General features: G+C 34.4%; 1 protein-coding gene across 5 annotated transcripts in view; it reads right to left on the reverse strand.

Moving 5' to 3' along the window:
* Window positions 1-26075, reverse strand: part of LARP1B (La ribonucleoprotein 1B) — a 70967-nt gene that overhangs the window by 41846 nt on the left and 3046 nt on the right. For 3 of the 5 annotated variants that reach the window (XM_019663871.1, XM_019663947.1, XM_019664016.1), the window contains exons 2-8: window positions 20521-20579; window positions 20065-20124; window positions 18115-18304; window positions 16146-16286; window positions 13312-13458; window positions 12918-13083; window positions 4505-4649 (exon numbers count right to left, since the gene is read on the reverse strand). In XM_019663871.1, coding sequence (XP_019519416.1) covers window positions 4505-4649; window positions 12918-13083; window positions 13312-13458; window positions 16146-16286; window positions 18115-18304; window positions 20065-20124; window positions 20521-20579 — 908 coding nt within the window. The remainder of the gene's footprint in view (window positions 1-4504; window positions 4650-12917; window positions 13084-13311; window positions 13459-16145; window positions 16287-18114; window positions 18305-20064; window positions 20125-20520; window positions 20580-26075) is intronic. The other 2 variants (XM_019664087.1, XM_019664172.1) reach the window with 1 other exon arrangement.

Raw genomic sequence — 26075 nt, forward strand, 5'->3', positions numbered from 1 at the left:
ACAAAACTGGCAATTCTAAACTTCTAACCAATGGGTTATAGTGTATAGTCAATATTTCTGGGTATCTGAGATTTTTACAGACTAGTGATTAATTTGAGTCCTTTTCTTAATGATATTTATTACGAATCACTATTAATGCTGGACTACATAGATATATGCCCTGGAACTAACAGAAAGACTTGCATGTGCAGAACGCCTAGATATAAATAAGAGAGTAGCATAAATTCTAAGGAACCACAAGGTCAGGCAATTGGAAAATAAGGTTTCAAATCAGAGTACCAGGCAAAGTTCTAAAGACTTTACAAATATATTCATTATTCCTCTAAGTCCTCATACTCTATGGTAGCTTATTACGTGCCCTATTTAAATAATGAGAAAATTGAAGCAGGAAGACGTTAAGTAACTTCAATAGTTACAACTAATTAGCTACAGAGCCAGGATCAATTGGGTCTAACAAAAAAAGGAAGACTCAAAATAGTACTGGAACAAAAATCAAGAATGCAGTAAGCAGGATCTACCATACTATCCAGTAATTCCACTTCTGGGTATATACCCAAAGGAGATGAAAACAATATTTTGAAGACATATATGTACTCTCATGTTTACAGTGGTCAGGATGTAGAAACAACCTAAATGCTCATCAATATGGATTTTTAAAATGTGGTATATATACACAATGGATTATTATTCAGCCATGGTATCCTTCCTGCCTTTTGGTACATCATGAATGAACCTTGAGCACATTATGCTGAGATAAGACAGACATAGAAAGATAAGTACTGCATGATAATCATTAATATGTGGAAGTCAAAAAAGTCAAACTCATAAAAAACAGAGTAGAATGGTGATTACCAGGAGACGAAAGGTAGGGGAAATAATTTTGATGTTGTTTAAGGGTACAAACTTGCAACAAGTACTAAAGAAGCCATAGAGATCTAATGCACAGTATAATGACTATAGGCAACAATATCGTACTATGTGTAATGTGATAAATATTGCTACAACAACAATCATATGAAAAAATATATGTATCAAAGTAAAAAAGAAAAAAAAAAAGTAAGCTGACTAGAAGGAAATGGATTCAATAAGTTTGTCTGTGTAGACAAATTCAACCAGGGCAGATACAGGTGTCAGCTAATGTATATTTGGCTTCTTTTGATAGGTTTTTCAAGAAAGTAAAGACTTGAGCATATTCAAATGTATACAGGAAAAAGCTGACTGAAATGAAATAAAGGTAAAATAGTGATCAACAGAAGTACATCCTTGAAGACGAACAATAGCAAATTCTTATCAGAGCTTCCAGTGTGTAACAGATACTGTCATTATACATTTCATCCTCATGACAACCCTATGAAGTATGTGGTTACAATTTCCACTTTGGAGAATCTCAGGACACTATCCAAGGTCACAAACCTACAAGAATGTATATGCAGGTTTTCAAGTCCATGCTCTAAATCAGTGTACATATTGCAAAGCCTAATGATGTCTTACATTCCTAACAGTACAAGGACCCCTTTCCCACTTTAACAAATGGTAGGTGCATGATGAATGTTAAGTGAATACAGGCCTACACTCTTCTAAATCACTACGCTTATGTGTTTCTATATTTCACAATAGCATTATTTCTTACTGTATCATCAGCTACCGTATCAAAAATGTGAACCATAAGAGTAACACAAAGGTTATTTTAATATTTCTTCCCTACTGCTATTACCATATTTTGCTGTGTATAATGCACACTTTTTTGCCCAAATTTGTGAGGGAAAAATAAGGATGCGCATTATATATGGGTAGTACTAATTCCATATCTATATAAATGTTCTTAATTATTTTATTTATGCTTGAGTTAAAAGTGTAACTCTAGAAATCAATAATGATATCTGTATGCAAAATAATACCCTGGAATACGATAATCGTTTTGTTGAACTTACGCTGCCGAGCTTGCAATGATGAAGAATTCTTGGCCTTCTATTGTGTGCAAATATCAAAATTTTGTTAGAGTACATAAAATGTCTTTCTTTTTTTTTAAAAGATTTTTATTGGGGAATTGGAGGAGGGGAACATCGCTGGGGAATCGAGGGAAGGGGAACAGACAAGTTGCTTTTGTTCTTCAGTCTAGTTATGGAGGACGTTGTCCCACTGGCCCAAGCTGGCACCATCACTGCTTTCTTCCCCGGCAAGGCAGATCAGTCGCTGGCCTCTGGACGGCCGCTCACAGCGGCTGCTGGCCGCTCATGCTGGCTGCTGGCTACACACGGTAGCCCATGGCAACCCACTGCAGCATGGGCTGCAGCCTATGCTATCGCCGGCGACTCATGGAAGCCCAGCTCCAGGTTGAGCTGTTGCTCAGCATCTTAGCTGTAGAGGGCAGTGTCACTGGCCCTCACATGTGGGACCCGAACCGGGGCCCTCTGGCATTCCAAGCCAGTTCCTAACCAACGCGCCAGTTGGCTGGCCCTATAAAATTTCTTATACCTTCTATCTGCTCTTGTGTTTTCTAATTATTTGTTAAATAAAATTTCTTGTCCCATAATAAGTTAAAAAATTCTAAAATTCCTTTATAAACAAAAAACAAGTACCTAAATGTAAACAAATAAAAATTTGAATTAAAAATTTAAAACAAAAGATTTTTTTCTCTGAAAGTCTGGGCCAAAAATGTGGGTGCACATTTTACATGGGAGCGTATCATACACGGCAAAATACAGTAAGTTTTAGAAGGCAATAATCAATAATCTGAAAATTGTGCCTGAGGACTTAATAGGAATAAGAACAGACCAAAACCATACAATAATGAAATTAAAACCGGATTCCTACAGAAGTACAGGATGAACTTGAATGTCAATGAAAATGACAGCTGAGCTGGATCTTTGCTATAGCACAGTGAATGGCAGTAGTTAATAAACTCATTCTACTATGAACATAATGAATATTTTGCTCTAAAAATAAGCATTACAGAAAAAACCCTAAATTTTCTTCAAGTTACAGTATACAGAAACTAGTTAAATAGTATCTATAAACATGCAATAACAGCATTGCTTGAAGTAATTTTTTTCATAAAACAAAAATCATTAATTAAATACATATCAAAAAATAAGAAATCACTAGTTTATAGTGTTTTTGAAACCTAGACTTTCCCATAGACAGTTTTTAAAGCATGGAGCACATATGTTCAAAAAACTTGCTAAAGAAGTATGTTAAAAAAAAGGAAAAGATGAGCCAAAGATTGGAAAGAAAAATATTTGTAAAATACACATCAAAGATGTGTAGCCAGAATAAAGAACTCTTATAATTCTATTATTAAAAAACACCAAACACTGCCAAAAAATAGGCAAAATATTTGAACAGACATTTCAATAATGTATACCAACGGCAAATAAACACATGAAAGACGCTCAACATCATTAGTCATTAGGAACGCATTTTAAAATCACAATGACAAACCACTACATACCTATTATGCAAAAACACTGACAATACCCAGCGCTGACAAGGCCATGGTTCAAATGGAACCCTCATACAAAACGGTGGAATGCAAAATGGTCAAATCCACTTTGAACAATAGGTTGGCCATTTCTTATATTTAAAGACACACTTATACATTCAAGCACTCACAATCCTCAATATTTACCCAACAAAAGTAAAAACATATGTCCACACAAAGACCTTTATGCTTTGCTCATAATCTCCAAAAACTGAAAACAATCTAAACGTCTATCAACAAGAGAATGGATAAATCTGTGATACATCTGTACTGTGGAATACTAGTCAACAATAAAAACAAACTACTGATACATGCAACAACATGAGTGAATCTCAAAAGAACTATGCTAAGTGAAAGAAATCAGAAACAGAAGGCTACAAACTATAATTTATTAATATGATATTCTGGAAAAGACAAAACTTGAGAGACAAAAATCAGATCAGTGGTTCCCAGGTACCCTGTACAGGGAAGGGATTGGCCACACAGGGGCACAAGGTTGTAAGTCTGTCAAAACTCACATAACTATACAGCAAACAGGGCAAATTTGTATGTGTATGTAGGAAATAAAAACAAAAATGTTGAAAATAATTCTAGAACAGGACAGGCAGATTTTATAAAAACTTTAAGAACACAATTGGGAAGACTTATTTTAAATTAGCCTTTCTGTAGCACATGAAAAATTCTCAAAAATTTAATAAATTTGAATACATGCTATTATACAGCAACCTGAAGAAGACTAAAGGACTAAGAACAGTCAAAAAGATTCAAGTTTGAAAGATCAAGTTAAAAGTAGGTGGAAATATTATCAGTAATTTTTTAGGAGTTTCCAAGGTTAGACATTTGAGTTTTATAAAATGGAAAAAAGCCATGAGATGCAGTCTAAGCCTTAGGCAACTACAAATTCTTTTCCCATTTTTTTCCTTAAATTTTTAAATAGACTTTATTTTTTAGAGCAGTTTTAGGTTCACAGCATAAACAAAAAGTGCAGACTGCTTTGTAACTGTTTTGTAAATGAATAATTACCTCTAAAATGAGACTAAGGTTTGTAGTTAGAGCCTGAACACGGTGGAAACCAGCAATCAGGGAAATAGGCAAGAAACCTTGTTCATCCATCTTTCTCCTAAGAAAGAAGTCTCGTTCCAAATTTTCTATACTGAAGTAATATTCACTGAAAAAAGAAATAAGGAAATAAACATAAATTTCATCCATTTTTTCCAACAGGAAATAAAAATATCTATTGCTTATGATATCAATGGCTAAAAACTATTTAGATCTATTAATAACATTATACATATTTAATACAACACTGATAGGACAAATATAAGAAACAACAGCAAAATCCTGTTGAGTTAATGTCTCTTATCCATGAGTAGAAAGAAATTTAAAATAGTAATTCTCTTCCAAAAAACTAACACTAACTTCTATTTAGGTTACTTTTATCTAAGTATAAAGAATTAACCAGCATTTTACTTTAAAAGTTCAATAATTGCTTTTTTAAAATGAGTTAACAAAATGAAAGTTTTCATTACAAAGTTACTTTTACTTGCTTAATTTAAGCACTAAATAACAAAGCTAAACACATGTCAACAAATTGCCTTCCAATGTTTTCCCATCACTAAGAAAAATGGTATATTGGAAGTATTCTTTGTCAAGTTTATAAATTATAGCTTGTTCTGTTTTCTAAACTGACAGAGTACTGAAAGTGTATAATCAGCACAATGCTCAGTAAAAACTTAGTGAATACAGGGACAGAGTTGCACACATACAATTATATATTTGAACAATTCAAGATCTTCCCCCTTTCTCTGATAAAACTATAAACAACATTAAGAGCAAACAGCAAATAATTAAACGAAGAATATCTACGATACCAGAAGGTACATGGGGCGAAAAATACAGAAAAAGCTTAGACACTTTCATCTTCTCTAGGAAAGTGTACAAAGAAATGTAAACGGACAAAATGTATAATCAATAACTGCAAGTTCCAAGATACAAACATGAAGAATAAATTTAATAATGACATTTGAGAAACACCTGTTTAAATTATAGCCTCCATATTAAAAAATGAGAATAGGATTCTAGAGACAGGACAAGAGGATAAATGGAGGAAAATGTAGAATATGAAAGACATACATGACATCGATGATCATATATATGTCCTACAGGTTAATCCTACACTGTTTCCAAATTACAGAGAAAGTTTTCAAAGATGGGGGGCAAGTTATGAGAAAGCACACGAGCTCATATATGTGGGTATCAGGCTGGTGACTAAAGATACCCTTTAAGTATTTAGATCAAATTCTAACTTTGAAGAAATAATCATCTATAAATGAAAACTGGCTTTGACCTATTTTACTGGGTGAAAAAGATATCTTATTTTAGAAAGGTAAATACCTAAGTTGTTTCTTATACTCTGATATTTTTCCAACTACAAAAATGCAAAGCTCCCTTAAGTCAGTGAAATACTACTGACATTTCAGTAATTTAGTAAATCAGTTACTCTTCTTTAACACTGAAGAAAAAATCTAAGTCTTGAAAAAATAAACATTCTGGTTTTTGTTACACTTGAAATGCCCTTTTGAATACCTGATGTGGTGTGCACATAATACATATGCTTAAATTTTAAATTTTCAGACATTAAGACATTTAATTTAGTCACAAGTTAAAACTGTTCTTAGACAAAAACTTCCCTGAATCATTAATAAGACTTTTAATTTAGTACTTTTAAAAACCATGCTATCTAAATAAATTCATAAATAACCTTATTACCTATAGTGTGCGTGTGTGCATATATTAAATATTTAATATAAAAATATTATTTAATATTCTGATAGCACGAACAAAAAATTAATATATATTTTCAATTAAAATTATTTTTAAAACTCAACCATCCATAATCAGCTAAGCATCTTAGTTCAAAATACATTTTACCCTAATTTTCCACAAGTACAAGGAGGCTTTTCAGTGGCTTCTCAAAGAGAAAAATCTAAACCTTAATCAATGAGCCTATCTATGTATCAGAAACCTCAAAGACACGGTCAAAAGCAGGACTCCTCAAATCCAGATGTCCACTAATCAAAGAATAACAGTAAAGAGCCATTCTAAACCTGGTCTCTAACATCAGCCAAAAACCCTGCTGCTAAAATAATTAACAACAATACAAGGAGTCATGCCCAGTACAATGTCTGACATTTTGTTCAGTGTCCTAGGGGACATTATCATGTCCTACCTTAGAAGCTCTGGATTCTACACTGCATGATCAGAAATTTTGTCAAGACTGAAGTAGCTCTGCTCCTCCCTCACTTGTATGAGCACATTTGAGGCCAATTATCCTGACAGAGTTGCATGTCACTGCCAGGTTTCAGAAGGGACCCGACAGCAAGAGTTAACAACAACAAAAAAGACAGGACTAGTGATTTGAAGTTGATGGCCACATGCCAGGCACTTTCTGCCCTTAAAAAGGCCCTTTTATTCAGTGTTTGCGTCAACTGTAACAAAAGGAGCAAGAACAAAATAAACACGTTGCTTCACATTGTAAGCCAGTCAAAACTACCATGAAAGCATCCCAGGAGGATGCCTGCTGATGCTGGTGAAGAAATTATTTTCTAGTAATAGAGTAGGGTCCATTTTTTTCTTAAAGATAAATGTTTTAAAAATGCTATGCCCTTTCAAAAATCATCTTTTGCCTTCACACTGTAAGGATAAAAAAAAAATCAAATTTCAGAAAATCAGTTATGCAAATCACTGGAAAACATTTTTCTCACCACTATGTAAACACCATATAAATATGCAAAATATCTACATAATACTAATATAATATTAATATGCAGAGGGAGACAATAGAACAAATTAATATTCTCCTAACTTCAGTATTCAGAGAGCAACTATTGTGAAAACTAGATGACTAAGGAGTCTGAATTTAAAAAAGATTAAGTAGTACCCATTCAATATGTGTCACAAAGAAAGACAACTTAAAACTTAAAGAAGAGTTTGGATTGCGGTCAAGATGGCTGAGTAAGTAAACATTGTGCCTGCCTCCTCACATGACCACCTCAAAATTACAATTAAACTACAGAACAACCATCACTGCAATCTAACTGAACAGAAGTCCTATAACCAAGGATATATAGAAGCAGCCATCTCAAGATTAGTAGGAGGGACAGACACACAGAACATACTGGTTCCATACCCACGTGTGGCAGATAAAAACTAGGAGGGATCTTGGCTGCTGAGGTAGTCCATGAGGAGCAAGGGGTCCCACCCCCATCCAGGGTCCCCAGCCCAAGGTTCCAGTGCCCAAGAGAGAAGTCCCCACAGCTTCTGGCTGTGAAAATCAGAGGAGATTGTGGCTGAGTGAAATGCTGGGGTGATGGGAGTCCCAGGTTTTGCTCTTAAAGGGCCCGAGCACAGACTCACTTGCTCTGAACTCCACAGCACTGGGGCAGCAACTCAAAAGGCACCAGAAACATACGGGGAGGAACTGAATAGTCTGGCTTCAAGGTGAGGGCAGGAGGGGCAGCTTCCTCCCAGAGGAAGTGCTGGAAGAAGCCACTGTTCCTTTGTTGAGCTCTCCCCCAATCCAGCACATAGTGATTAACACAGATATCTGAGTCTCCATCAACCTAGCTAACACCATTTGCCCTGCCCTGGTAATTCCCTGAAACCTTGCCTCTTCCAACTTGCTGGCTGGGCATACACAACCGCTTCCAGTGGCTTTTCCATACAAATGGCCTGTCTTGGCTCATGCTGTAGATTTTCCTAGAATCTTTAAAAGGTTCACAAACCCTAGACAAGTAGCATCTGGCCTCAGCATGCCCCTACCACTTGCTAAGCAGCCCCAAGCCTGGCATTAGTGGTGGTCAGCCTCAGTTCCCAGCTTGTCCTCTTCCAGGTACTTCCAAGCCCAGCACAAATGGTAACTATCTGTAGATACAGCTCACACCAAGCAGCCTTGGGCAGGGTACAGGCAGAGGCTGACCCTGGCCTGTGCCAGATACCCTTTCAAGAGGCCCCAGAACCATCATACACAGTGGCCAGCTTCAGACCACACCAGAGAACCACCCAATGACTTCCACAAATGACATACTCAAAGGGCAGACTCAGCAAGGTACCAGAGCCCCACTAAAGTGCATCCTGCTCTGTGGGGTCAGGTCCTGCTCAATAGCTCCTCCACTGTAGTCATGGACATCTCTCAAAACCAATTATCCTGAAGGTCAACACTTCATGTGCAAACAGCAAAGGCCCAACTACAGCGAGAGCACACACAACCCACAGAAGGGAGACACATTTGGAGTACCCAGTTCAGGTGACTAGGGAGGCTGTACCACTGGGCCTCACAGGACACCTACTATATACATAAGGCCACATATACTACTAAGACCAGGCGACATAGCAGCTCTACCTAATACATAGTTAAATACAGGGAGGCAGCCAAGGTGAGGAGACAAAGAAACATGTCCCAAATGAAAGATCAGAACAAAGCTCCAGAAAAAGAACTAAATAAGATGGAGGCAGGCAATCTACCAGATGCAGAGTTCAAAACACTGGTTATATATAAGGATGTTCAATGATTTTAGGTAGGACGTCAATAGATAGGAAACAAAAATGGCGACAGAAAAAGAAAAAAACAGTCAGAAATGAAGAATACAATAACTAAAATAAAGAATACATTAGAGGGAATCAATAGATTAGATGAAGCAGAGGATCAAACCAGTCATTTGGAAGACAAGGTAGCAGAAAACACCCAATAAGACAGAACAGCAAAAACAAAAACGAATCTAAAAAATGAGGCGAGCTTAAGGGGCCTCTGGGACAACATCAAGAATACCAATATTTGCATCATACGGGTACCATAAGAAGACAGTGATCAAGAAATTGAAAACCTATTTGCAGAAATAATGATGGAAAACTTCCCTAACCTAGTGAAGCAAATTAACATACAAGCCCAGGAAAAAAAGAGAATCCCAAACAAGATGAACCCAAACAGGCCCACACCAAGGCGCACAATAATTAAAATGCCAAATGTTAAAGACAAAGAAAAAAATCTTAAAAGCAGCAAGAGAAAAGCAGTTAGTCACCTACAAGGGAGCTCCTGTAAGACTGTCAGCTGATTTCTCAATAGAAACTTGAAGGCCAGAAGAGACTGGCAGGAAATATTAAAGGTGATGAAAAGGACCCACAACCAAAATTACTCTACCGAGCAAAGCTTTCATTTAGAATCGAAGGACAGATAAAGAGCTTCCCAGACAAGAAAAAGCTAAAAGAGTTCATCATCACCAAACTAGTATTACAGAAAATGTTAGAAGGACTTCTTTAAGAAGGAGGAAAAAGATCAAAATATGAATAATAAAATAGCAGTAATACATATGTATCAAGAATTACTTAAAATGCAAATGGATTAAATGCTCCAATCAAAAGATATAGGGTGACTGAATGGATAAGAAAACAGACCCTCATATATGCTGCCTATAAGATAGTCAAATCAAATCTAAAGATACATACACTAAAAGTAAAGGGATAAAAAAAGATATTATATTTCATGAAAAAGGAAACAAACAAAAACCCGGAGTAGCAATACTTATACCAGAAAAAATAGACTTTGAAACAAAGGCTATTGGGTTGTTGGAAAAGTCACGACATATTTTGTGTATGTTTTTCAAAGGTCATTTATTTATATAAAGAACAAAGATCAATCAATGATATATTGCCCATTTTGTTTGATATATTTTGCCATCTTTCAGTGAGCTTCATAATTCCTCGTTCATAGAAGAACCTGTCTTTATTTGCGAAAAACTGAACAAGGTGCTGATTTACAGCCTCATCTGAATTGAACGTTATACCATGCAAGGAGTTTTGAAGAGAGCAAAACAAATGGAAGTCTGATGGTGCAAGGTCCAAGGTGAGTATGGTGGGTGTGGTAACACATCCCATCCAAGCTCCAATAATTTTTGACGGGTGATCAAACTTGTGTTGTGGTCTTGCGTTGTCGCGATGGAACACAACTCCTGTACAATTAACAAACTCTGGATGTTTCTGGATGATGGATTCGTCCAAACTGTCCAATTGTCAACAGTACACATTCGAATTGATTGTTTGGTTCCTTGGTAGGAGCTCGAAAACCATGACACCTTTAAAATCCCACCACACTGAGAGCATAACCTTCCTCTGATGAATGTCTGCTTTCGATGTCGATTGAGGCGAATCATCATGTTGGGACCAAGACCACCACATTATTGTAAACAATCCAATTCTCGTCACCAGTTATCAGTCGCTTCAAAAAAGGATCGTTTTCCTCATGTTTAATGAACATATAGTAGATGTTCATACATGCCATCAAATGAACTTCTTTGAGTTCATGAGGAACTCAAATATCAAGGTTGCTTACGTATCCCAGTTTCTTCAGGTGGTCGTGAATGCTTGAATGATGGGTGTTCAATGTTTCTGCAATCTCTCGTGTCGTGTAACGTGGGTTTGACTCGATCAATGCCTTTATTTTGTTGTCATCAACCTTGGTGGGCCTCCCTGACCAAGGAGCATCGTTGAGATCAAAATCACCACCATGGAATTTCGTGAACCATCGTTGGCACTGACGTTCTTGTAGAGCATTGTCACCGTAAACTTTATGCAACTTTTCACAAGCTTCATGTGTGTTCTTCCCTTCATGGAAGTAAAATGGTAAAATATGGCAAAAACGCATAGTTTGGTCTTCCATCTTCAACTTGTTGTAAAATCTCCAAAACTCAACCAAATCGCTCAAATTTTTTTCAGAATGAAGCTATAATTGTCAGCTATAATTGTCAAATGACATAGCAATAACATAGATGTGAATGACTCTAGTACTTCCAAAAATGAATTAGTGCCACCTGTTGCAAACATGCGTCATGACTTTTCTGACAACCCAATATAACAAGAGACAAAGAATGACCCAGTAATCCCACTTTTGGGTATTTATCTGAAGAAACCCAAAATACTACTTCAAAGGGACATATGCATCCATATGTTCATTGCAGCACTATTTACAATAGCCAAGGTATGGTATGGAGGCAACCTGGGTGTCCATCAATGGATAAATGGATAAAGAAGTGTACATATATACAATGGAATATTCCTCAACCATAAAAAAGAAATGAAATCTTGCCATCTGCAACAACATGGATGGACCTAGAAGGTATTGTGCTGAATGGAGTAAGTCAGACAAATGCCATGATTTCACTTATATGTGGAATCTTAAGAAAAAAAATAAACTAAAACAGAAACAAACAGAAATTGCCATGCCGTACCAGAAGCAATGTGTGACACACTACATTGTCATGATGGAGGATGATTTACAGCACACTTTAAAACATACTTTCTCTCAACTGTAGCAGCTTAAACCCGACTGATTGCACCAAACAAGTTAAAACTTGTCACACAGTTACTAAGGTTTGATGCACCTCTTCCTATATTGAAGATACCTCCCTTTCTGTTGGATGGAACTCGGCAGCAGCATTCACCATATTTTATCACAACAGAAAGGCTCCATGTCATACATCGCTTCTGATACAGCAGTTTCTATCAAATAAAAACATTATGGTGTGTCCTCATCCATATTATTCACCAGATCTGGCATATGCGACTTCTGGCTCTTCCCCAAAGTCAAAATAATCATGAAAGGTAAACATTTTGAATCGATTCCGGATATCGAGGCAGCCATGACAGTGCAACTAAAGACATTCCGAAAGAGGAGTTCTAGAACTGCTTCAGAAAGTGGCAAGAACAATGGAATAAGTGTGTTCGAAGCAAGGGGGAGTATTTTGAGGGGGATTAATGGCAATGTGTCTTTTACTGTAATAATTTTTTTATTTAAACATTCACTGTATTGATCACAACTCATAAATGTCCAATTACTATGTTGTATACCTGAAACTAATATAATATTGTAAGTCCAACTGTAATTTAAAAAAAATTTAAATAAAAAGGAAGGCATCAAAAAAGTTAAAGAAACTAAAAGTTTTTAAATCAATTGCTAGCAGTCAGAAGATACTCTTTTTTTTTCCATTTTATATTTATTTGCAAATTGTAATATAAACATTTATTTGCAAATTAAGCCAAGTTTCACTTCTTCAATTTCTAATATATATATATTGCAGTTTTATATTCTTATAATTACTTATTATGCCATGACATTATAACTAATATCCTTTAAGCAGAGAAATACCCAAAGAGTAGAGTAGTAGTCATATAAATAACATAAACCGAATATAAATTTTTAAATACTTAACATATTTTAGTAACATTTCCTAGAAAAAAAATATAATAGAAAATACTATTAAAATCCTCCAATTTTACTAATAAACAGCTTAGAAAATGTGTTAGAACATATTCACTATCAGTGATGTTAAGGTTTGCTATTGCAACAGATTTTACTATCCCATCTGCTTACTTCTAATCCACTTACATTTGGCGCTTAATATACTCTTTAAGCAATGTTTCTTCCACAGGATACACCTGTACTCCTGTTCCATCATCATAGTAATACATCATACTGGTAGTAAGTTCTGTTTGAAATGGTTCATCAGTCCTTTCTTCATGTTCTCGATAACCATATGAATAATCAAAGTTCACTTGATATGAATAAAGAAAAAGAAAAGTGATCACAGATTTAATAAAAGACAGAAAAAATAGTTACTACAAAGAAAAATCCAAAGTAAGGTATTTCAAGGAATGACACATATAAAACTATCTTTACTAGCAAATAAATTAAATTATATGAGATAGTGGGAAAAACTAACAGAGGGCTTGCACAGTTTTTTCAAAGTACATCTAATTTAACAAATAAAAAACTGTCATACATCGAAGATTTCCTCCTCTGCCTCTTCCTCTGCCCCGTCCTCGGCCTCTTCCTCGGCCTCTAAAGGAACCTCGTATGTTACCACCCTCACTTCTCACACTGGAAACTTCATCTTGATCATCTCTCTTTTCTCTATCACGCCTCCAACCTATTTAAAATAAAAATATTTGAGCTATGAATAACATATGAAAAAATGGTAACCACGCCTCCCCACTTTGTAACTCGTTGTTAGTACCCAGACATTCTTCAGATAGATGCCAACTTAATAAATCTCACAGAAGTTTGTCAAAATGTCTCCTGAGCCCATAAAAGTGCTGTATATAAAAAAGACATTCTAATAAGTAAAAATAACATACTAAAATTATAAAGAAGTCCTTTGCTAAGATTGTACTGTTAAAGAGAGAAGAAATTCCAAGATGGCTAAATTTTCACTAGATATAAAACTACAAAAACTTATTTTCATGAAGTGCTTAAGGGAAGGAAATTTCTATTTAAGTAAAAGACATTTCTTCTAAAGAAAAAAGGAAATGAAAACACAAAGCGGGAGAAAATATCTGTAACACAATATAGGATTATATCCAGAATTCATATACAACTCATACAATTTTGTATGCACAGACACACAAACGCACATATGCGCACATACATCGCAACTCAATGGCAAATGACTGAAAGACAGATAGGGCAAACTAGGACATGCAAATAAACCAATAAATATAGAAAACAGTGCTCAGCCTTAGTGGCCATGAGAAATGCGAATTAAGTTAATGAAGGAGCATTTCATCTGTCCCACTCTGATAAACATTTTAAGGTCCTGCAATATCAAATGTGGACCAAGATAGAAAATGTACAAACACTTGTATACTGCTGCTAAGAGTAAAAACAGGCACATCCACTTTCAAAAAAAAAAGGAACAATTAATGAATCTGTAGGTTACTCTATGCTGAAGACCAAAGTTTTTCAACCTTGGCGCTATCGACAGATAACACTTTAGTGTATGTGGATAACACTTTAATGGCTCTCTCGTGTACTATAGGATGTTAAGCATCATCCATGGCCTCCACCTGCTAGATGCTAGTAGCACTCACTCTCCACTCCCTGCCCACACTATGAAAGACAGCATTATCTCCAGACAATGCCAAATGTCCACTTGGGAGGAAAAAAAAACATTCTTATTGAGAATCACTGACCTAGACACTGCAATTCCTCCCGGTAATCGTCTTTTCCCAATATTTCTCCCTGAACCCATAGTAATCCTTATTTTATGTTATACTAACATAAAAGCAAAAAATTTTTTGTAATTTAAACACAATTGTCATAAAATATTTACATAATATATACTGTACAGTTCAATTCATAGGAAATTCTAGAAAGGGTAAGTCTAACCTGACAGAAAACAGACTCATGGTTGGGGGAAGTGACAGTAATGTTAGTATATTTTAATATATATAATTTATAATTCAGTAAAGTTGATTTTTTTTTTTAAGATTTTATTGGGGAATTGGGGGAGGGGAACAGCACTGGGGAATCGGGAAAGGGGAACGGATAAGTTGCTGTCATTTTGCTCTTCAGTCTAGTTGTGGAGGATGTTGCTTCACTGGCCCATGTTGTTATTATCATTGCGCGTTTCCAGGGTGAGGCAGTCGCTTGCCAGCCATTGGATGGCTGCTCACGGCAGCTCACGAAAGCTCACATCTGCTGCCGGCCAGCCCCAATGCAGCTTACGCTGTCACTGGTGACTCATGGCAGCCCAGCTCCAGGTCGAGCCGTTGTTCACCATCTTAGCTGTAGAGAACACAGTGTCACTGGCTCTCATGTGGGATCTGAACCGGGGCCCTGCTGCTCAGAGCTCACGTCCCAAGCCAACTCTCAACCAATGCACCACTTGGCCGGCCTTAAAGCTGACTTTTTTAAAAAGGACTCAGAAATGGCTCTCACTAGCCATATCTGGGATAATTTCAGCATCAAATTAAATAATCATGGTAATGAATCACAACCCATTGGAAAAAATAAGAGGCCTGAAGTCCACACTGATAATGATGGGAAGTTGTTTTTTACAGTGTAATGCCAAGTAATAAATATAGAAGGAATGACACAGTAAGAAAAATCAGTATTTGCAGTTATCATGGTAAGCCATCATGAATCAGGTAAGAATCACCAATGGAAACTAAAGCTCATGTGAAAAGCCTTATGAAAAACAAGGGATTCCCACATCTCACAGTCTCTCCCCACAAATAACATATTAATTACTACAAAGAAGAAACGAGTATCTTTACAATAAAAAATCCTGGAGTACATCAACTTAACCAAGTGCCCAAAGTTGATATCACCAATAGTAAGATAAAACAAGATCATGTGCATTTCATGTGATGCTCTACGAAGAAAACCGTTTAACTGTTGTAGTATTCCTGCCAAAAACTCATAATCAAATCTAAAAATGAGGAAACATGAAAAAACACAAAGTGAAGGATGTACCACATAACTGTCCTGTAGTCTTCAGGAAAAAAAATCACTGTGATGAAAGACAGAAGCCAAAGAACTGTTCCAGACTAATGGAAACTAAAGAGAAAAAAATACAACTAAAAGCAATATGTGATCCCAGATTAGATCCTGGAAAGGAGTGGGGGAAAACTGAAGAACATAATTGGGAAAATCTGCCTGTGGATAGTCATACTGTATTACCGTTCTTACAATATATAATCTGAAATTATTTAGGGTTAAAGGAGTGCAATGTCTGCAACTTACTCTCAAATAGTTTATACTGTACATTGTTATTAAAATAACAAGCAATAAGACAAAGTTCTTTAGTCATTTTTCTCATAGAATGTAACTTACTTCGTGTATCATTTCTCCTATTGTTATGTGATGCTTTATTTGCCTCAAGTTGACATCTTGAGCTGTTCCTGGATCCTGGACTTTCTTGACTGTCTGGTCTTAGGTCATCTAAGTGGAGTGGTACCCACTTGTGCTTATTAGCTTGAAGAAAACAAAATAAAACCATTTAATGACAATGCATAATTTTCATTAAAGCTCTGCAATTTTGAAAGGACTGTAAATTTTAATTAAATGAGAGATTTAATTTGTCCTTAAAAGGATTATTTGTATAGTATCAAAATAATTTTCTTCTCATACAGTTCAATAAACTTTTTTGGGCAAATGGCATTTCTAAAAATCAAGTGAAAAGCCAGTGATATTCATTGGAATTCTTTTGCTTTTCAGTGAAATGCTTACTCTTCATTTGAATTCTGATGGCTAAGCTATTCAAAAATAGTATGTGTAGACACTACTCCTGTCTAATAACTTCCATTACTGAAAAAGTTGGGTGGCAACTGCTGCATCATGAAATGTCCCTTCTCACGTCGTATCACCTCCATGAATTAAAATGCTTCATAGCCTTCCCATGGCACTCAAAATAAAAGGCGAATTACAAGTTTGGACCGGAATAACGTGGAACTTGCCTACCTCTCAAATAGCATCTCCTGCCACTCACTCTCCCAATGTTCATCTCGTCTCAGCTACTGACTCTCTGACAGTTTAAAGAACATTTCTGCCTAAAGGCATCTGAAGACACTTTTACTTAGGCTCAGAACACTGATGAATATATGCTTTTACAAAGCAGTTAAATCATAACCTGTCCCTAGACAAATGAAAAGTTCTGAAAAGACTATGGAAAAGGATGTAGAGACAATATTTTTTTCTTCAAAGTGTAATTTAATGAGGGAATGCTGTGAGGAAAAAAACTGACGAAAATTGTTCTCACTTTTCTATTAGAAAAATATTTTCTCAAAATTCCCTGAAAGATAAGGAGCAGTTCCAATGCAGATTTAAAAAACAATAGCTATCACACAACTTTCCAATCACATATCTACATCCATCTCTGTAAGTGGTACTTCATTCCCTTCTTACATAAAAAAAAAAAAAGTCAAATGCAAAAAGGAAAGCCTAATAGTTCAGAAATGTTACAAAAGTAGATCAGTTACCACTGCAAGTGGTTTCCTGAAGAAATCCAAATATACTCATTGGTGACTACCAGGAATCAATTGCTTAAATACAATTCTTCATTACTACAGCTTTCTTCCAAAAAACAAAACCAAAATGAAGATACAGATAAACTAATTTGTCTTTCATTGATTACCTTTGACTGAGCCTCATCTTCACTGACATTTTCACCAGGACCATCTAATTTACAATAGCCAAGACATGGAAAAAAATCAATCTAAGTGGCTACTGACAGATAAATAGATAACAAAAATATGGTGCATGTATACAGTGGAATATTATTCAGCTATGAGAAAGAAGGAAATCCTGCCATTTGCAACAACATAGATAGACCTTGAGGGCATTATATACTATAAAATAAGTCAAATAGAAAAAGACAAATACTGTATGATTTCACTTATACGTGAAATCCAAAAAAGCCAAACTCAAAGAAACAAAACAGATTTGTGGTTGCCAGAAGTGGGGGTGAGGGGAGGCAGAAATGAGTGAAGTTGGTCAAAAGGTACAAACTTACAACTATAAGACAAATAAGTTCTGGGTGTATAACATACAGCATGGTGACAACAGTTAAAAAATATTGTATTCTATATTTGAAAACTGCTGAGGGTAGATCTTAAAAGTTCTCATTACAAGAAAAAATTGTGACACTGAGATGCTGAATGTTAATTAAACACTGTGGTAATCATTTTGCAATATATACAACATACATCAAATCACTGAGTTCTATACCTTAAATTAATACAAAGTTATATGTCAATTATAATGCAATAAAACTGCGAAGGAATGAAGTTTTAGATGAACTAACCTCTCTTTCGTTGATTACTTGAGTGAGCCTCATCCTCACTGACATTTTCACCAGGACCATCTAATTTTGTTTCCCGGCTTTCTTTGTTCTCACTGTTACTTCTCTTTTCAGCTTTGTCTTCTCTTTCTTTTTTATTTTGTAGCTTCTTATTTCCTTGGTTGATGACACTCTGATACTGCAAAAAGTATTTCTGAATGAAATAATTTTTATAAACATTTTCACTAACATTCAAAAATCTGCGGTAATATACCTTAAACATTGCAAAACTAATGACAACTTCTAAAAAATAATAAATAAAAAACTGCTTTCAAGACAAGTACTTAAGAGAAAAGTCAAGCCAAATGGAGAGAAAATATTTCCTAAGTATTTTGATAAAGGACTTATATCCAAAATATATAATGAACTCTCAAAATGCAGTAACAGGAAAACAACTCAATTTTTAAAAAATGGGCTAGAGTTGAACACTTCATTAAAAAGATACACTAATGGCAAATGTATATGAAAAGGTCCTTGTTATCTTTAGTCAGAGAAATGCAAATTAAAACTAGAATGTGATACCAACACACACCTACAAGAATGACTAAAAGTAAAAGACTGATCACAGAGTGTTAATGAGGGTGTGGAATAACTAGAATTCTCATGCACTGCTGGTGGGAAAAAAAAAGTTTAGTAGTTACCACACGACCTAGCCATTCTGTTCCCAGGTATTTACTCAAGAAAAATGAAAGCACATACCTATGCAAAATTTGGTAAACATATGTTTATATAACAGTTTTATTTTTAACAGCCTAAAACTAAGTAGAACCAACGCAAATGATCAGTCGGTGAATGGACAAACAGCATTAAATCCATACAGTGGATTACTATGCAGCAATAAGAAATGACTACAGATACACATAACACAAATCTCAAAATAACGAAGGTGAGTGAAAGAAAAAGAGAGCATATACTGTGTCTCCACTTACATAAAACTGTAGAAAAAGCAAATTAACTCTAAGTGACATGAGTTGCCTGGGATGATGAGGGAATGTGACAGGGAGAATTACAAAGGAGTGTGAGGAAACTTTTGGGGTAATAGTTAAATCTGTTATCTCGATTGTGGTAAAGGTTTCACAGGTTTGCATAGGTCAAAATTATCAAATTATACACTTTATATATTTGCAGTTTCTTATATGTCTCTTAAACACCAATTAAGCTATTTAAATTAATGTATATTATCTACAACTATACATTGATGATATTGCACAAATTACAAATAGCAAAGTGTAAACACAGTGTCAAATGAAAACATGTAACCAGATAACCACATATGTATGCTAATCCTCTAAAAAGCCCTGTAGCAGAATCTCAGAACCATCTTTTACGGCTTCTTTCATAGTTAAAATTAAATTTAAAATTCATTCACTGAATGTTTCTTGATATGATATGTATGCATATATATATATGCGTGTGTATGTACTGGGGGTGCCAAAAAATGTACACATATATATTGTAGTCATCTTTTGTTATCGGTGTATACTGATATTACAATTTTAATACAGTTTTCTCCTTTCTTAAAATGTATACATTTTTTTGGCACCCTGTTTATAGTTAGCACTTCAACACACTGAAATGATTATAAATCAGAAAAACAGCATAAATTCTGAAACATAAAATGGGCTTCAATTAGATACATTACATTAAAAATTAATCTTTTTATTTGTAGGTATTACATGCAATTGCATGGTACCCACCCCTTACAAATATAATTTTACCTCCTAAGAATACAATCAGATGAAGGTAGTGTGATAAATGAAATCAAGTATCTAAAAAATGGATAAAACTGTAAAAAGGGTAGCTGCTGAGTTTTCAGCACCTCTTTATTAATGTAATTCTCTAATTTTGAAGTAAAATAAATTTTGTGCATTAAAATTTTCCCTACATATATAAAAAGCCTTAAACAGTACTCACTCCAGTGTTCACTAATTCACTTGGTGTTGGCCAATTCGCCATATCGCTGAAATCACTAGCCTAAGAAGTAATAAATAAGTGTTATGTCTGCAAATTAGAAATTTTAAATAGAAGAAATTTTCTAAAGGTGAAAGCAATTTTAAAAATTCACCTACATTCAATTATATGCAGGCATTTGCCAAGTTAAAAGTTTCTCCAAACAACAGAACATTGAAATTAGAATGCTTTGGTTTTATAGTCCAACTTCTAGCACTATTTAATGACACTGATTGAATTGATATAAACAGGGAAACGGAGGCATATGGGGATTTGCATGAAGGCTACAATTCTCTAGTATATTAACTTTAAACTAACATTAATGATACAACTATAAGAAAAATACACAATAATCTAAGAACATAATGATTTTCAAAATGAATACACAGTAGTTAAGAACTACTTCATGTAAAGACATACCTTGTCTGATTTATTTGTCTTGAGCTTTCCTGCTTTTATAATTTTGGGGGAACTGAGCTCTTAAAAAAAAAAAAAAGAAATTGTTGTTACAACCAATTCATTCAATATTATTTAATAAAATCACTATTATAATACCAATTTTAGTAAGTCAGTGTAGTCATCATTCCCAACAAAACCTCATTTTCTAAGACTCAAATTCCTAACAAGAAATCAACTACATTTCAAAGGTAGATTCAAATTGGTTTTCAGTGTTCAAATCAAGAAGTGGTAAATATTAACGGTTTACTTACACTGATAGAGCAATCCTTTCACTAACAGAACATGAAAAATTAGAAATGTTTCAATACAGTAAAGTTAGAAATACAATTCCCTAGAGTCAATGGAATTGTAATAGATATATATGATGTCAGAGGGGCAATAGATTGGGGGACGGGGTTATCACTTTGTAAGGGGTGAAATGTCTAACTAGTACATTGTTTTATACACCTGAAACTAATAATAATAAAAATTTAAAAAAAAAGAAACACAATTCCCAATTGGATACATTTTTCTATACAATACACACTCATTAAGGAGCATTAAAAAAACAAGTCAGAAATCTTCAAATTATCTGTCCTTGAAAACAAACAATTTTCGCAAGCATAATAAGTTGTAACTAGGTTCAAGCTATAAAAAATAGGTCTCTGTAAAAGTTTGTATAAGACTATCATGGAATCACCACTTGTCCATATCTTAAATAACAGTGGTTGACAAATAAATAAAAAAAATGTTATGCTGTCTCCAAATGAAGCTTTATACTGTCTTTTAGTTTTGGTCATCACCTAACAAAATAACCAGATGGTGTCTCATCTAACTAAATAAGAACTAAAATAAATATTAAAAAGTAGAATAAACTTGTGATCTACGTCTACAGAAAACACAATAATTCAGCAAAATATGAATCCCAAAAATCGTGGTAACGGCCAATTCATAGAATAAAATAAAACAACATATGAGTTAAAATCCAGAATCAAATTTAAATAAAATACAAATAGTGAGTACACAGGTATTTGTTTTATTTATTCTCCTTTATACTTAGGTGCACATATATGTGTATGTGCATACATGTTTAAATGTGTATAAGAATAAAACATTTCATTAAGATAAATTAGATACAGTAGTAAAAATACAGAGACAAATAGGACAAAAAAATGGGGACAGGAAAAAAACCTAAAGAATAATATTTGCCTGAACGTTACCTAGAATTTGACTTTAGTATGTTCTGTGAATACTATGTATATTTTATGAAAGTTATACAGTATACATACAACTGTATAACTTTTCTCTCAACAAAATGCAAAGTATTTTTTTGTGTGTCCCTAAATATTGTTAAGCCAAGTAAATTAAGTGCCTAGTAGTTATAAAATACATCCTTACACAAACTATTTGATATAATGAAAAGTAATAAGGGGTAGGCCACACAAGCAAGTTCTATACAGCTTTATTACAAATCAATTAAGGTCAGAAATTAAGGATAAAAATTATTCTGACCATATAAAAATAAAAGTAAATTTTTTAACTTCAATACTAAATGACACAATTAAGAAACTAGAGGAAAAAACCTGAATGTGACAGTTAATAATCTTTCTATTGATTTAAAAATTAATATGGCTTCATACTCTAGCCAGACAATGATTATAACCTCTAGCTAGAAGTCAGTAAAGAAGTTGGGGAGAAAGAATGTTGAACTTTATTTCTTCACATGTTTAAAAATAAAAGGAAATTCTGATTTCAGTCGATTATTTTGGACTCAAATTTTTGGATTTTGTTAAAATTTTAATTCCTAAGCAAATATAATGTGAAAAAATTTACATTTAATTCTGTGTTATCTATAATGCTGACATTTTATTAATAGACCATCTTATATGTATACACTGTAACTGGGATGTTTACATATATTTTATCCTTGCCATAATTTAATTTCACCACAGAGGATTTTGACAAACTATTTTGGCCAATGTGGTTAGATACTCTGAGATAGGAAACAGTGATTTGTTACCATTGGTTACTAAATGGCCATTCCAGTTAATTTACTTTTCTAAGAGGAAGACTTTCCGGAAAACATTCCTGTTCCAAAGTCTAATTCCTCCCACGGAAACAATAAGTTTCCTGATTAATGAGTTTAGGAAAATTGAACTCGCAAAGCCAGCACTTTTTCTTTTTGTTTGGGAGCTAGCTGTCCACAAAAAACAAGCATTCTGATCTGCTCTTTTGTGCTGTCAACTTCACAGGGGCCGGCTCCTCAGCAGAGATAGAAGGGGGACCTGCAGTTGTGCAATGCCAACTGTGTGACCATGTTTGTCTAATTCCAAGTTCAACATGAGGAAGACCACCTCATCAATTCAGTCTTTTTCCATTAAAAGGATGATAATGAGCTTTTAAAAGTACATAAACAAACAAACAAACAAACAAATAAATAAATAAATCTGAGTGAAAGATTAACAGGTGATTCAAAAAAGAAATACAAATGGTCAAACATGAAATGGTGCTCAATTGCACTAATAAAGAAATGCCAACTAGGGCAGGCTGAGTGGCTCAGCTGGTTAAGAGCTCGTTCAAGAGTTTGAGCTCTGAGCAACAGCGGTTCAATTCCTGGCCCAAGCTGAGCAGTCGCTGAGCAGCAACTGAACTGCCAACAGGGAGCAGGATGGCTCATCTTAAAAAAAAAAAAAAAAATGCAAACTAAAACAACAAAACATTTTTCACCTATCATACTGACAAAAAAAGGGAATGCCCAGTGTTGGCCAACCTATAAAGAAATGAACATTTCTCTCATGTGTAGTAGTATAATCTTTCAAGGATAATCTATCATTTTGAATGCATATATTTTTTAATAAAGCAATTTCATTCCTGGGAAATGATCTGGGAATCAAGACAAGGTACAAAGATGTCTATATAAGATGCTCACTGCAGCTTTGCTGGTAACTATATTTAAATAACATCTACATTCATTAATATGGGAAAGTTACATTATGGCACATCTATACAAAATAATGTAAAACTTTTAGAAATAAGATAACTCTGTATTTTATTTCTAAATAATTATATGGAATGTTATATGGGAATGTTATATGGAAAGAAGTCCACCAGGTTTTAAATAGAACTTTATATTCACATAGAAAACTGGAAAAACAAGCCTAACAAAGAAATTTTTTCACTTTCCCATGTTTTAACTAACATGGAGGAAATTGCCCTGCATGTCATTAGAGAAAACCTAAGACTAAAAAAACAACCCAACCTATAAAACTTTTAAACATTAATTAAAAAATATATCTTTTCAGAGGAAACCTAACAAACAAATTTAAGCTACTAGAGACTCCAAGTATATATAAATATACATAAACAAGTGTGTGATCTTCATATCTCAATTTATCTAACATCACTGGTGAGACAATATACCAGCACAACTTTTTAGAGTAATATTCCAAAATCTTTAAAACACTGTTCTTTAACCCTAAGAATCTATAAGGAAATAATCTAAATAGATCAGGAAAACAATTCATTTTAAGAACTTGAATAATAAAAACAACTGCAATATAACGAGCAGTTTTACTCACTTTAATTTTCATGACCATAATAACCTTTAACAAAGTCTTAAATAATAAAGTGCATTGACAGTTAGCAATCAGTATTTCACATGATTTTATTATACTTGAGAGAAATCTATGTTTAAGAGAAAAATGCTATGTTGCTACAGTAAATAAGTGCTTAAAAAATTAATTCTCATACTCTAAAAGTGGGAGCATCCATTTGTGCAATCACTTAGAGAGCAGCTTCCCAACTATAACAAATACCCATGACCCAACAATTCCACTTATCATCTATCCTAGAGAAAGTCAGACATACAAGAGGTATGTATAAAAATCTTTGAAACAACCAAGATGCTGATCAACAGGTAAATGGCAAATTAACTATATCAGGTATATTGATCAGCTAATTCTCAGCAAATTTTTAAAGGGGTTTAGATTAAAATGGACCAACCTTATCATAAGAAAAAACTAAAAGTAACTATGTATATATGGGGAAAGATGTTAACTAGATTCACTGTGGTGATCATTTTGAAATATATACAAATATTGAATCACTAGGCTGTATACCTAAAATAAATGTTACGTCAATTATACATCACTAAAAATAATTTTTTTAAATCCTCTCTCATGGTAACAAAAAAAAGATCAACCAACACTGTAAATGAAAAATAGAGGATGCTGAGAAAGACAAATATCATGATCTCACTTATATGTGGAATCTAAACAGAATAAACGAGCAAACAAAACAGAAATAGACTCTGAGAACAAATTGATGTTTGCTAGATGTGAGGGGGTGAGAGGATAAGCGAGAAAGGTGAAGGGGTTAGGAAGTACAAATTGGTAGTCATAAGACTGTCATGGGGATGTGAAATACAGTATGGGGAATATTATCAATACTGTTGTAGACTATGTACGGTGTCAGATGGGTACTGCAATTATCAGGGGATCACTTGATGGATTATATAAATGCCTAGCCACTGTGCTGCACACCTGAAACTAATAAAATAATACTGAATGTCAAATATATATAGTCACAGGGTGTGAGGACAACATAGAGAATATAGTCAATGGTACTGTAATAGCTATGGAGGATGTTAGATGGGTAGTAGAGTTGGTGGGGTTATCACTTTGTTGGGGTATAAATGTCTACATCAATTTGTTGTTTAGCATACCCAAAACTAATAAAAAAACTAGGTATTTAAAAAATGGAGGATGGTATGTTCTAAACGCCTATGCAAAACACTATACGTATTTGTAAATAATGGCACAGATCTAAAAGGATATTCAGGAAACTGGTATAATGATTCTCTCTTTTTTTTTGAAGGGGACATTAAAAGTTCAGTTTTTACAAGGAGAAAATATTTAGGCATCATTTATATAACTTACTTAAAATGTTACTAGGGTAATAACAGCTGTAGAGCAGACACTGGGGGAAAGAGAGTTGATGGGGTCAGAGATAGACTAAAGATAAAAAAGGTGGGGAAAAAATCAGTATTTTTATATACCATGTTTTTGTGAGTAAAATAATTAAAATTATATTAGGAAGCTAATTTTAATATGCAAAATGTAACCATGGCTACAGGTAAGCGATTAATAATCCCATATTGTGATTTTAATAAAGGTCCCTGAAAATAAATAAAACTACTTTAAACAAGATTAAGACAGATTGAGGAACAATTCTTTCTGGACTCCTGACAATTAAAAACTGCAGTAAAACTATTTTAGGCCTCTTGGGTGGGCCAGGCGTTGACTAAGAGAGGTGGTGATCTGGATTACCAAAAACATCCATGCACAAGCCAGAACCATCTCAAAAGCATCCCATAAGGGCTGAAAAAGCAAGAATACCTCACCTGCAGTTCGTAACAGAAAACTCATGATTACTAATCCTGAAATACTCCTCTACATTTCCTATAATATTTCTGTGTTAATAAACTCTCTGGAAAAGTTTGGTGGATGGAATCCTTTACCTAATTAAGAAACTGACAG

This window comes from Hipposideros armiger, unplaced genomic scaffold, assembly GCF_001890085.2.
Source record: "Hipposideros armiger isolate ML-2016 unplaced genomic scaffold, ASM189008v1 scaffold_1, whole genome shotgun sequence".
NCBI lineage: Eukaryota > Metazoa > Chordata > Mammalia > Chiroptera > Hipposideridae > Hipposideros > Hipposideros armiger.